Below are 14,817 nucleotides of genomic sequence, written 5' to 3' on the forward strand. Positions count from 1 at the left end.
TTGTGTTGAATACCAAACGATAAAGAAAACCAAACATCCTAAGCCTGCAAAGTTTACCAACAGCTTTCCCGGTGTGGGGCTTGGAGGAGATCCTGTGCTCTGAAGCAGCAGCATGGGTCACAGCTAAAAGCAAAGTCCCAGGCTCCATGGCTCACTGTTTTGATCCCTCATGGCAAGTCCCATGGCTGAAGGAATGCTTTTTAAACAGACTGAACAATGATTAATGCTGTCTGATTCAAAAAAGCAAGGTGGCTTCATATAAATTCCTAAATAGTTTTGGTATCTGGTCTCATGGATTTACTGAGTTTGCAAGCAAAGATAAAATCCAAATAAAGCAATTTTTAGCAGATGATTTAAGGTTCACATAAAGAGTAATGCCTTTTTTAAAAAATTAATTTAAGTTGTTTTGAATTAATCTTTCACAACAGAATGAACAATGCAAGCATGCCATTGTGAAGCAACCAGAAACACACCTGCAACTTTATTTCTTCATCATGACAGTTTGGAATTTATTTACTTAAATCCTCCATTTAGACAGAACAGCAGTAACAAAATATCTGTACACTACTTCTGTTACAAATATAGATAGCATTTAAAGTGACTTTACATACTCTAATATGGGCATTTCTCACTCTAACCAAGGAGTAAGTGTAGAATAGCAATAACAACAGTATCCAGTAACAGTACTATCTGTTTTCTTTCATCTTAGCCTACCACTGTGTAACTTCTAGAATAGTTAAGAAACAAAGAGGGTGGATTTTTTAGTTAATTCACTTAGACATAGCTATCAATTTGTCAATACTATTTCACAGACATTCCTAATACTGTTTTTGGGTCCCACTAAAACAAATGCTAGTCTTTTGTATCTTCCCCTAATAGTGGCCTGACCATTGCCTGCATTTTTGTAATGGGTCTGGCTGAGATGGAGTTAATTCTCCCCATAGCAGCCCTCATAGTGCTGCGCTCTGTATTGGTAGCTAGAAAAGTGTTGATAACGCACCAGTGTTTTGGCTACTGCTGAGCAGTGCTGGCACAGCACCAAGGCTGTCTCTCCAACATTTCCTCCCCCTCCCCTCACCGGCAGGCTGGGGCCAGGCAAGATCTTGGGAGGCGACATAGCCAGGACAGCTGACCCAAACTGACCAAATGGATATTCCATAACATATGATGTCACCTCAGCTATAAAAGCTATGTAAGGGAAGATGGAAAGGGGTGCATTTGTTATTTAAGTTTGTCTTCTGGAGCAACCACTATGAGTACTGAAGCCCTGCTTCCCAGGAAGTGGCCAGATATTGCCTGCTGATGGGAAGCAGAGAATAAAATATTTTCTTTTCCTTTGCTTTCACGTGCAACATTTGCTTTCGCTTTATAAAACTGTCCTTATCTTGACCCATGAGCCTTTCATTATATTTTCTCTCTCCCGTCCAGCTGAGGAGGGGGAGTGATAGAGCGGCTTTGGTGGGCACCTGGCATCCAGCCACAGTCAACCCACCACAATTTTCAGTTCCGATTTCTCTTAAATGACAACTGACATGGTGGCCTTCTTGCTACAATTTTTTTGGCTAATTAACACGAAGGGTCTTGCTGCTAATTAGCAATGTATCTTTCTCCCTCAAAAGACTTGGTGAAATTTTTCCGCATGAAGGTAAATCATGGGCAAAGTGTGCTTTATCTGCCAGATTCCTAAGAGCCATTTTGAAGAACCAGAGGCAAAGGCAGGCTACAATCAGCTAAGGGTTTCAGTGAGTGAAGTTTTGAGAGAAAGTTTTAGTGAGGATCCCACCTTAGGAAACTGTGGATGTTGATAAATTTAGTGACCACACTGCTGCCCAAAGAACAGCTCCATGGCTGTATCATGCTCACTAGACACTGTCTTGTATTTGTGCTTTAAGATTAATAACCCCAAAACAGTATTTGCGGATCTCACACCTCCTGCTTAATGCTGATGCAGAAAGACCTTCACTGCTGTCTTACTACCCACCTCCACTAGGAGGGATTTTCAGCCTTTTATCCACCCTTAACTCCTGGTTTTAGGCTGCTTCAGTCCAAGGAGGACTCTACCTTTGCTGCTACTGATAATGGCAGCAACACCATAACATCAACTTCTTCCACCTTGTCTCAATCAATATCCCCAAGTCTCTGTCTGCAGCTAAGTAAACCTGCCCTGAGCAGTTTGTTAGCAGCTCTGATTCAAGCAGCTAGCAGAAAAATCTGCACTGAGCCTGTAGTTAATCTTGCATGTTGGAAGAGGGCAACCTTCGCTTACATACATTCGATATTGGGAAGGTTGCTTTCACATCCACATAGGCTAGAAAACACTACTATTATAAAAGAAAAGTCTAGTTCTTCTAATACTGCAGTTGCTGGGCATTCTCATTCACCAGTAGTTTCCACTAGCGAAGTGATTTTTCAGTCCTGAGCACAAGTCCTCTCCTTTCAACACAAACACACACACACACACCTGCCTAAAAAAAACCCCACCAACCCAAACCATTAAACTTAGGCCAAACTAAAACACAGTCTTCTTTTTTTGGATACACTGTGACTTAGGAAATTTAAACACACAAACAGACAACCAAAAAAAATACCCACCAAAGTCACCCACTCAGCTCCTTCTGCTTGGGCATTGTGAAATAATACAAATAACCATCTAAGTCCATTAATCATCTGCCTCCAGATTACATACTTTTCCTTCTTTTCGCAAAATTCCTTATTTTGTTAATACTTTCTTTCTTCAATAACATTATTTCTGTTTTCTGACTACTGCTGCCCATGAAACCTCCTTGCTGACTTGGTGACTTTATCATTTTTCCAACATATTTCAAATATCCAAAGCCTCTTAGCAAAACATTCCAGTTTTGTTGTATGGTTATTAATGCAAACATTCTTTTTTTTTTTTTTTTGGTGGCTTACAAGCATTCATTATCATACTAATATGAAAGATATCTATGTCTTTCCATAGTGGACATAACTCCATCCCAGTGGTTTGACAGTAAGAGAAACACATCTACTGTATACAAAAATATGGTTAAGTGTTATTTTTCTTCAGTGTTGTAACAGTCCTGTGAAGCTGGAAGAGCAAGGAGTCTATATAAACATTTCCATTCTCTTTGCTATGCGGAATGTAAATAATATAGTCTTATTGACCCTACCCCTTTGGGCAGCCAGTTCACGACAAAACAGTCAAAGTAACTGTTCCTTTTGTCCTTTTCAGAATAGCAACTGCTTCCTCATGGGTCACCCCTTCTAAACTCTGCCCATTCACAGCAATGATTTGATCCCCCCTCTTCAGGCGTCCATCTTCTGCTGCTGCACCCTGAAACGATACAAAATGTAACTGCAGACTCATGCATTTCTTTTTCTCCCTGCCACACTGCTCTTATAGTCTGAATAAGATGGTTTCAGTGCATAAAACCCCTTAAAACTTTTTTTGTTTTCAATGATTCAAATACAGTCAATTGTAGTACAGCCTGCTAGTGCTGCAGGATGTTCTGCCCTAAGTTTCACAACATCAGATCTACAGGATTTTTATATTCCCTTAACCCTGTTTGTCCAGCTAGCGTAACATTTAAACTGTACTATCATAGAAGTAAGATTTTCAAGGCCTGAAGAAGTTTTCAGCAACTGGTGTAAGAAATTCAGTGATCAAAACTCAGCTCTGTACTTTGATTTATGATAAAAGTTTAGGATTCTTGATTCCAGTTTTCTCTGACGCAGGGCTGTTTCCTAGGGCAGTCCCAACTATCAAAACCAGGTCAGTACCTGAACTTCTCCAAAGGTCCAGACTGAGTTCAATTCTTTTATCTTGGTCTATCTTTCAGACTCTCAGTAAAAATAAATAAAACAGTCCCTTCTACTACCTAAAGAAAATACACTCTAAACATGAGGCAAGGGGGCTGTTTTTCTAAGTTTGTACACAATTCCAGTTTTGAGAGTTGAAGACAACTCTGCCATATGCAGGGGCACAAGCATTTGGAAATTCTGAATCTTCCTAAGACTATAGCCTTCAAATGCTACAGGCCCATTTTGACCAGCACTTGCACTAAGGAAGAAAAGCTGTGAGAAACCATAACAATCCTTTGGCTTCAAACTCAGGCCATGATTTAAGACAGTAGCTGCTGTGAACTAACTAATAAATGGATCGACTGAACAAATTTACACTTACCTTTGCAAACACCGTCTTCACATAAATGGGTAAGTCTCCATGGGGACTGCCATAACCGCCCACAATACTAAAGCCTAGGCCATCTGGTCCTCTATCCAGAGTGATCGTCTTGTACTGAGGAGGTCTAAGAAAAGGAAAACAGTATTGCGATGTCGTCTGAACTTACGATTTAACATGTAGAATATTCAACAAAAAATATTTTTCCTTTCAAGCTAAGCAATACATTTCCCTTTCCACTGTAACTAAAAATGCTGTTATAATGAATTGGCTATTTTAATTCACGTAGAACACTGTAACTGTCTAATGCCCTCGCTACCACTAAAAGCTATTTCAAACACCTCTTCCACCCAACTCAGGGCATAGTTATGGCTGCAATGTCCCACTAACAGTGCTTTCCAGTGAAGTAGAGATGCAATACCAGTACCTCCTATCTCTGTAACAAACATCTACTTTAAAAATCCTGTAACCCATTACACCTCCTAAAAAAGGTCCAAAATTAGACCCGACAGTTTATGTTGTAAGGTTTAATTGCTTCTCTCCTCCACTAATATATGACTGTGTATTTGTATATATGCATTTATACATACCATTTATAGGTATATTTCCCCCCATATACTTTGACTATAAGAAATTTTGAAGTTCTATCTTTAAAGTAGATCTGTGTGGCTAAAGAACCCCATTCTCTCTTTCCCTGTTCCTAGAATAAAAATGCTTCAGATTTATGACAGAGTTTGAGGCAAAACTTGTTTACGTAGCTGTACCTTGCATTATACCAGAAGCAGTATACCTTGTTTACAGGAAAGGTCAATGCTCCTGATAGCCCAGTGCTAGAAAGCACATTATGGAAACACAGGTACCACTGTGGAAAGGGCCTTGCTATTTAAGTTTGAGAAAAAACATCTTGGCTGTATCAATTAATGCCAGCTACCAAGGCTCAGTGAAACAAAGCAGGCTGTATTTACAGAAGAGAAATCAAATCACATCATAACTCTACAAAGGGGCAAAATAAAGCAGCACAGCAAATCACATCATGAAAAATGCACAAGAGGATCTATGGCCTACATGTCCCATTATACCAAATGTGCAAGTCATGATTAAGTCAAACAATTCATCCATTATTTGCTAGAATGTGTTAAGTTTTTTAGGTTGAGTTCTACCTAAAATAACAGGTTACAGAGGTTGTATATTCTGTACTTACTGACCCTAAATCATCCTGAAAAACACTGGTTGAAGTTAGTGACGCAAATGAAAGACTGGACGTAGGTGGATCCTGCTGCTGACCAGTTATGACACTCACTTCTCCTCCAGCTACAACCTAGGAATGGAGTTTGTAAACCAGTAAAATGAGAATGGTGACACTAAAATAATTCATTGTAGCAGCTGGAAAAATGGTATTCAGAAAATATTCCAAATGTCACTGAAGACTTTTTACCTGCAACTCAACAGTGCCTGAAGCATTTTTTAAGAGACTAACAGCTTGGGAGTGAGTCATGCCCTCAGTAGATGTTCCACAGATGCTAACAATCCTGTCCCCAACCTGCAGAAGAAAAGGTAGAAAATCTAACTAAGTTCAGTTACATAGATTTATTTGTCACTTTCTTTCAGTAATAGCAGATTTGTGTATTTGCATTCAGCCAGATTTTATCAGTGATATAGGGCAGGAAGAAAGAAATTAGCAACTGTTTACGGTACATTTTCTCTTGAAGGCAAATCATCTCTGAACTACATAAAGATCCAACACAAAGGTAAAAAAATTCAACATCACAATTAGCAAATTACACTGGTTTAGTGTATTCAGTATAAAAAAGTAACGATGCTCTACAGAATTGATCCTAATACTCTAGAAATATACTGGATGTAAGAAAACAGATACATTTTTTATGCCACCTGAAGACAGACAGACTGAAGTAGTAAACTATCATCAGAGATTGTATTTTTTAATTCATCCTGAAATACCACTGTACATTTTCCACGGAGCATAAGTCAAATTGAGCCACCTCTGGCACAGATCAGATACAGTATGCACTTAAGTGCTGTATCAGATAAAACCTCTCACTTTAACTCAGAACCTTAAAAAGTACTATCTCTATCCTAAGATAGATAAGCATAGAAAACATGAGATAAAACAGACTGCATACATACAGTTGCAGTAATGACAACCACGCTCATCAGTGGAGCTCACTTACAGAATCCATCATTCTGAATCACTCTCTCTACTTTTAATTTTCACAAGCTGACTACCTCTATGATCTAAGATTGCTTTAGGACTTCCTTCCCAAAGTTAGTATCTTTCAGCAATTACCTTTTACCATGCTACCAATCTGAGTTACTGTTTCATCAATCCAAACAGCAAAAATTCTTGTCACAGCCAGAAGCACTTATGACTGTATCCTTAAACTGCTAATTTATTGCTTGCCTAGAGTAATTACTGTGCATTACCCATGCAATCTTTAAAACCTTCTTAACAATTAACTTACTCTGAGTTTCTGAGTCTGAGCTGCAACTCCATTCGGATGCATCATGGCAATAAATATAGGAACATCTCCAAGAGGACTTCCCACACCTCCAGCAATGCTCACTCCTAGTGAATCCGCAGGGCCCTGTTATTGTTATGAAAAAAGATTAGATTCTTGTGGAAAGAAAAACACATACAAAGAACTGTAGGCTTATATAAAAAAATTACTAAAGCCCCTATCTTAAGAAAATCAGAATTCCCATGTCTCAAGCCATTTTTTAAGCTAATATACTTTGCATCATTTCGAGAAAGTGCCGAAAGCACAATATATGTTTCTTCCTATCAGTGGTAGGTGACAGTTTGCTGACTTAGTTGTATGTTTTATCTTAACCAAACTAAATACTTATGGAATTCAGCGTCAGACCCTTAATGTCAGCATAGAAAGTCTGGGCAAGGAAAACCGGATAGATGGGATTGCTTGTCCTTAATACTGTCTATATCAATCTCCTATTATGAACCTTCCAAAGACTAGAATTAATCCTCATGCTCCCCCTAGTGTCCTACTGTTGAAGAACAAAACTAACTGTTCACTACTGTACAACACCCTACCTAACTGCAAAAACTGCTATTGTAAACTGGTATTTGCAGATTCTACTGTAAAAACAGAATGGCTAAATACCATCCATGTAATCAAGTGAACTAGATGCCAGGCAAAGTTAAATAAATATAAATATTTTGGATAATCGAAAGCAGTCTGCAACTCAGACCTCATGCTCCTGTAAATAAGAAAGTTGACTATCACAGTTGAAAACCTGGCTGCTGTCATTTAAAAGCCTGCCCATTAAAAATATGTGTGAAGAAAAATATGAAATACCAAACAATGGGCTTGCGACTTTGGTATAGTTCCCTTGACTTCACTGAAACAGGGTCTAGATTTAACTTGGTCTGATAACAGTAAAACTAGGTCCCATTATCTCTTACTAATCCTTCCTTCATTTGCTTTCAGAACAGGTCACAAAATGTGACAGCATAAATCACACTGATTTTACATAAAAATATAGGCAGTGGAAAGCATACAGTCTTGACCTGAAAAGATAGGCGAATTAATTAGCTATTGCCACATCAGCTCTTCTCTCAAAATGATTAACAGGGCCAGACTTCTTCATTTCTGCAAACACACCTATTGACAACATCTACAAAACCTGTTCCTGATATATACCACTTCATGCTGTAACTTACCTTTTTTATTTCAACTGTTCTTAGTCCCTGTATTTCAGAAGCTGCTGTCAAATAAATTTAAAAAAGGAAAAGTTACATCAGCATTTTTAGGAAACTTTCCATTAAAGTTACCCAAACCACTATGATCATTCTAAGTTTCTGCCGGTTTATTATAGACTTAAGTTTTAAGCAGATTTTGAAAGTGGCTGTCATTAAATTAACAGGATTGAAATACTTCTAGAATGGGTAAAAGAGTCATTCAATCTCACCATTTAAATAACTTTTGGAATGAGACTTCTAAGCATACTCACATAAAATAGAAAAAACTATTATTTCCTAGCAACACTTTGGTCAGAAGCAACTTTGTTCTAAATTTGAGCATGAGACAGCTATTTCACATCTACTCTAATTTAACTACACAGTATCTGGATTTCTATGTATGAAACAGTTTGACTGAAGACATATTTAGATTAAACAGAAAATTATGGCTCAACTTAAGATTCTCGGTATCTAAACTGCTGGTGTAACAAGCTGCTAGTTTCTTTTACAAAAACCTATTCAAAGATACATATAATGTACTGTACAATAACCACCCCTGAAGTGCTTTAATGACTAAGGAATCACTTTCAGGCCTACAGCACACATGACAACATTTTAGAGGAAGTGAAAGATCTCAGCTATCAGTTCACATGTATAAAATAGCGAAAGCACCAAAGAAACCTTACTGGTATTCTTCTTCAGACCGCTTTCAAAGACCTCAGGTGCACTGGACCCAGAAACCGGGAAACCGAATGATGAGAGACTGCCACTTCCTTCACTGACCTAAATACAGTGTTAAACTGGGATTAGAGAGCAGCTTGAGACACCCAAATGATAAAACTGTAACCTACTGTATTCAGCGGATTTTGCCGCATTTTACTTTTTCTGTGCCCAGTTAAAGCTGGCACAGTGAACCTCCACGTATCTCTTGGTCACTCTAGAATGGTCCTTGTTTGAAACATCATTAGACCAACAGAGAGTGTACGCCTACAACCCCATGCAATACTTTGAAGCGCTGCTTCTGAGGCCATACTGTGCCCTTATATTTGCACCTTCTATCACTTCATAGAGATCTTCTGGTGCAGAAGTTAGCTGTGATTATCAAAGTAGGGACAGAATATAAAAGACAGATCTTTATACATGCTCATGTGTACTCTCATGTTCACCCACTGCATCAGCTAAAACTAAGATTAGGCTCTCCACTCAGCTTCACCTTGCACAATTTCCAGAAAGATTTTCACTACACCTGCAGGGCAATGTAAAGGAACAACATGGCTCCCAGTGAGACCCGTTCGCTGACTGTTACAGACTCTTCAAAACATTCAACACTGGGAGCTTCTTCTTACATAACAACTTGCATGAAGACCACCCAGAGCCTGCACATTTTCATCTTGTTTGGCGTTCCCCATTTTGAAGAAAGTCTAATATTTCAGTGTTATCCAGTCTTAACCTGCTCACTTGAAACTGTTTATGATTTGTCTTAAAACTATTTATCTTCAGTACTTGATGATCTGCATACCCAGTTTATAACCAAAGAAAGTTCTAAGGTAACTTGTGAACTCTTGGGAATATAGCTCCTACTGGAGAGAATCATCATGTGAACTGCTACCACATTAAGAATGCATTCAAATGCAGAAACTGATGTGAGTTTGTTACAGTCCACCATTAGACCAACAATAAAATAAATAAACTTGACAGAACCCTGATGGAAAGTGTGCAGGTTTCCTGCTTCTGATGACCACAATCATGGTAAGAATATGCAAGGAGAAATTCACTAAGTTTACCAAAATAATACTCCATTGCATGCCAAGCACTTCTAAAGTAATGAAGTGTTTAAAGTCCACTCCAACTTCTTCCGGTATTGATGAGAATCAGAGCTCTCCCTGCTTCCCAGGGTGGAGCCATAAAAACCAGACTAGACAACACAGCAAAGTAATTTCTGGATTACATTTTTGGCTGGATCATGTCTTTAACAGATACAATATGCTAAAGTGAACACATAAAATGTTTACCAAAAAGCTGCAAAGTAGATAAAAACTACTTTCCTTCACCTTAGATCAGGTATGTGGAAAATCCTTGTCATCATAAAACCAATTCTTTTTATTTGCTTCATTATTTAACCATTATTTCTTCCAAACTAAACAGTTTTACAGTTACACACCTGGCTGCTCTCAGATGTTCTCCTCTCAGAGTGGAATGGACCAGCTTTTATTCTTCCGACCTCTAGTCTTACCGTACCTAATGAACACTAAAGAACCAGTCACTTATAACACATCTCTTCTGTCTACAACATTAAAGCCTATGATAATATTTAATTCACTTATTAGATGGTGGAAAAAGAAAAAAATATGGACAGGCAAAAATAACGGACTAACAACCCTGTGGTGTGCACTGAGCACACAGTGCTCATGGCAGTATCAAAGCCACACAAACAAAGTGTACCATGATATTCAATACTGAGCAGGGTACTTTTTGGATTAACCAGTATTACAATACAGATGTGAAAATTACACAAGAAGACTAATTCTGTTACTGTTCACGTAACAGGGAGTAGTTTTGGTTTCTCAATTGTTATGTCAACATATATTTTCAAGATGGCATTTTCAACGAATAGTGAAATTGACTATTTTCACAATAAGCACTAAAAATAGTGTAACACCTCAAAGTATTAATCATTATTTCTGTTGATATGACTGAAAACATGATATCTAAACTGGCAGTTAGTCATCTCCTGCCTGCTCCTGAAATTATCTGTTATTCTGGATCCATAGCAACATAACTGAAGAAATTTTGGGCAGGAGGTTTTCCAAACATCTGTAGTTTAAATGAACTTTCTGCATCTGATTCCCAACAGAAAGCTGAGTGAAGCAGACTGTTTACACATTGGAAAATCCTTCCACTACTCTTTAAGCTTTTAATTACACTATTAATATTTACATGTCTGCATGTCTCGGAAAAAATTCACCTGCAATCAAATATGTAGAAACCAAGACATTAGGCTGATTTTGGAAACAATTAAGTTTTTATCACAAACATTTAGAAAACTGGACTTCCAAAATAATACAAGTAGTGTCAAAAGAAGACCATCTCTCTGCAACGTATTAAAATACAGAAATTTCAAAATTTTGTTGCTATTTTGCTTTTCCTTCTTTTTTCCACTAGGAAGTTGTTATATGAACTCCTGTATGCAAAGAACTTAATATTACATAAGTTTGCCTTTATTTATCACGCTTTAGTTGCATTACCCTAAGAGAGTTTCATGTATTTGTCAGAAAATTCATAGTAAGAAATAGACCAATATATCAAAACCAACAACAGGACATACCCATTCAAATAGGGTTTCCATACCTCATATCCTGTTGCTGTTTTCTTAGGGGTGACACTAGAAGAGATTTATTACTAAATTGCTTTTTATTTTTAAAATAATGTTGACTTCTCTATGTCCTGGGAAAGACTTGATCATAGCTCAGGCAAAACCATTCTTTCCTGCTTGTATGAATTGACTCGTATTAAACCACACGGACAACTCTAATCCAAAATGGAAAATCGAGTAAGTAATCTATGTACCTAAAATTACCACATCCTCACATAGAATGCAAACCCACAAATGAGATTTAAAAGTTATAATGTGTGAAAGTGGGAGGTAATACTTTCCAACTGAACTTCTGAATAAATCAATTCACATTTAATTTTATTACAGCTTTCTCTCTTCCTGAAGTTTCCCATTTGATAAATCCTAAGTCAAATGAGGGGAAAAAATTATCAGCTTTTCACATGTTTTAGGGATACTTAAAAAGAAACACTGCAAGAACAGGCAGAATTCTCAGCCTGACAACACATTCCAGTGGTCTCATGCTACTTAAAATACATTGGGATTCTCCAAAGATTGTAAATAATTTTCTAGCAAAGTACATTTCAGGCAGTTCAAGACAATTTGCTCCTAGATCTTACTCCTGTGAATGAAAACAGAACTGCTAGCTAAACTAAAAATGGTGACTGCCTACATGTGAGTGATCATGCTTTACTCCATTTATACTGCATGAACAAAACAGAATTGTTAAGAAAAATTTATCTGAGGTATTTTAAAAGCCTTATTTCTCAGGGCTAGGACAATTAATTACAACCACTACTGAGTGGGATCAAGTATTTAAAACATGAATATACAAATAGTTAAGTGGGAACTAAAAATCTTCAATTAGATACTCCAAAATCCTTGCCAGAATGGAAGAAACTTTCCACATAAAATGGTATTTTAATTTAAAGGGGATATAAAAATGCAGCATATGAAGAAGAAACACATTATCTGTAGATAAAATAAAGTATCAGGTAAGAAAGGAAAAGTACTATTACCCCAGAAGAGTATATTAAGGAGTTCACTGTCAGAACACAGACCCACTTCTGGCATTCTCACTTACGCGTACATGCTGAAAATACAGAAAAAGTGCTCCTACCTCCCCTTTCTAACTACCACCGGCCTCCCTCCTCCTCTTCCCCCCCCCTCCCCCCCCCCCCTCTTCCCCCCCTCTCCCCCCCCCCCAAAAAAAAAGGCTCGAGGAACTGTTCAAGACCTGGAAAAATATACCTTTGAATGTGAGTGCAAAGAGGCATGATCTGTCTATGTATCCAAGAGTCAGCTATGAGTAGTGGGTGTTAATTTTTTTCCAGTGGAATGGCTTTCCATTGGAAAATGCTGACTTGATGGAATCCTTACCATGCAGCAGAAATGTCTCAAAACCCTGGATGGAAAACAGACAAGCTGGCTGACCAGCTGGACTTCCTGCCAGACCACAGGAAATGCTGTATATCTGATTTCATTCTGATTTGGAAATAGGGGGAGGACATCAGAAGCACAAAATTTATTGAGAATAGAAATTCTGGTTCCAAGAGCTGTAGACAGAAGTTTACTTCAGTTATCTTTGTGAGAAATCAATTTCTTATACTAGATGCCTTGGTCACTGGAAAATGCATTATAGTATTTAACGGATGTAAGGTGACACTAGACAAACATAGAAAAAAACAGTACAATTAACATTATTAACTATGAAAGTAATCACTTTTTGGCACAACTACATTGATGAATTCTCCATCATTTGAAGTCAGGTCTGCTTATCTTTCTAAAAATGTGAGATACTTAACCAGTTATCAGTTTGTTGGAGAAAATACAGTGTTAAGTTTTAGGTTGTTCCAGCTAATGGTCTTCTACTGCACTATAAACCTATGGCACTCTACGCCACCACTACTCCCATTTTCATCAGGCAAAGTATCAAAATCTGAATGCTCTAGACTTCAGGAAGCTTAAAGTTGGATCCACAGTTCATTCTCCCTGACATCTCAGTAACAGTCTGAACTCAGTCTGAAAAACAAAAGCTTTCAAAAAATCTGGATCTCAATTCTTCACTTTTATCCACCTTCTCTTTTACCAATACCTTTAGCAAAGCTGCAACAGCCTCCTGGTTAGCATTTCGAACATCTTCTCCGTTCACTGTCAATATCTGGTCTCCTTGCATCAATCTCCCATCTGTATCTGCTATTCCTCCTTTGACGATGTCTGACACAAACACCCCTGTATCATTTCTGCAAATACACACATGGATTTTGCATTACAGTATTGTTTGAGGTCCATTTTTATGGTTTGCTATTGGGAGCACAATAAGCATTGTCTCATTTTTCTGTTGAGTAATGCTGGGCTAGTTCCACTAGGAATGGCCAATTAGCTTAGTCACAAAAATGACATGGACAGCCTTCAAGTCTGCAGGACCTGAGCACTAGACCCCCACAGAAACATGAGCATGCCCAGCAAGTCCCAGACATTGACTATCCAGGTACATTCATACCTTTTCCCAACAATACTCAGCCCAAGGCCTTTGCCAGGCTTCTTTTGGAGCTCTATATTGAGTACATCATACATGTCTTCCTCCTTGTATTGGGCCTCATCTCTGTACACAGTGAGACGAACTTTTTGCGGAGTCTGTCGGAGGACATTAATCGCTTCATCATGTGTGGCATTCCTGAGGTCAGTCCCATTCACCTGCAATGAAAGCATACAATGATAAAGTGTGCAGGACCTTCCAAGCAGACAAACAGAAGATGCCTAACTAGCAAATGACAACAGAAGTGACCAAAGAAACCACCACACCTCCAATATCTGATCCCCAGCCCACAGTCTCCCATCTTTAGATGCTGCTCCTTCTTCATATACTTCATGGATAATGATTGCTCCCTGTGGATAAATAAAACAAAAATAGATTGCATGTTGAAAGAACATGCCCCTGCTTTGAACCAAGAACAACTGAAAATTCCTACTATAATTCATCAGTGATAAACAAAACAGTCAGATGTGTGACAAACTACCAAAACATTTAAGAAGTTCATTTATACTTTCAATTTTAAAAGTGCTTTTTGCCTTTTTTTTTTTGCTTTTTTTTCCCTAAACTGGTATCTTTGGTATCTTTTTATAAATGCTACAGAAACAAATTAAGGAAATATCTCTTCTATCACACATTTTAATTTCATTATTGTTATTTCACTTGAGTGACACATATTTTTCCAACCAACCAGCAAAGTGTCTGCTCCTCCAACAATGCTCAGACCAAGACCAGTCCGCCCTTTGGAGATATCAATGGTTGTTTCACATCCAGGAATGATGGGACAAGTAGCTGGGTCAGAGGTTAATGTGGCTGGAGTTGAAGATCTACTTGTGTCTAAAACAACAATTATACACCTGGTTACAGTAAGACAGCTTTGTATTAAAAAAGTGACTTTAAAACAGCATTTTGAGAGCCCATTAACAGTTCTACAGCAACAGCTGAGCAGCTGACCTACAGAGAATGATGCTGCCAACTATCCCTTCCCCTCAGACAAGTACTATCCTCTAGTTTTAATCACAATTATCCCATTTTTATACCATCAAGTTCCTGAATCACAGTCTGGATAGCTAAAG

At 38.1% G+C, this 14,817-nt stretch overlaps 1 protein-coding gene across 19 annotated transcripts in view; it reads right to left on the minus strand.

The window, feature by feature from the left end:
* Nucleotides 1–480: 480 nt before the first annotated feature.
* MPDZ (multiple PDZ domain crumbs cell polarity complex component) overlaps nt 481–14,817 on the minus strand; it is a 99,732-nt gene continuing 85,395 nt past the window's right edge. For 18 of the 19 annotated variants that reach the window (XM_069776127.1, XM_069776137.1, XM_069776144.1 and 15 more), the window contains 12 exons: nt 14,433–14,578; nt 14,014–14,097; nt 13,712–13,905; nt 13,304–13,451; nt 10,039–10,125; nt 8,564–8,660; nt 7,860–7,903; nt 6,643–6,765; nt 5,598–5,702; nt 5,368–5,480; nt 4,166–4,289; nt 481–3,316 (listed from right to left, as the gene is read on the minus strand). In XM_069776127.1, coding sequence (XP_069632228.1) covers nt 3,170–3,316; nt 4,166–4,289; nt 5,368–5,480; nt 5,598–5,702; nt 6,643–6,765; nt 7,860–7,903; nt 8,564–8,660; nt 10,039–10,125; nt 13,304–13,451; nt 13,712–13,905; nt 14,014–14,097; nt 14,433–14,578 — 1,412 coding nt within the window. In that variant the 3' untranslated portion in view covers nt 481–3,169. The remainder of the gene's footprint in view (nt 3,317–4,165; nt 4,290–5,367; nt 5,481–5,597; nt 5,703–6,642; nt 6,766–7,859; nt 7,904–8,563; nt 8,661–10,038; nt 10,126–13,303; nt 13,452–13,711; nt 13,906–14,013; nt 14,098–14,432; nt 14,579–14,817) is intronic. The other variant, XM_069776131.1, reaches the window with a different exon arrangement.

Source organism: Haliaeetus albicilla, chromosome Z, assembly GCF_947461875.1.
Source record: "Haliaeetus albicilla chromosome Z, bHalAlb1.1, whole genome shotgun sequence".
Taxonomy (NCBI): Eukaryota; Metazoa; Chordata; class Aves; order Accipitriformes; family Accipitridae; genus Haliaeetus; species Haliaeetus albicilla.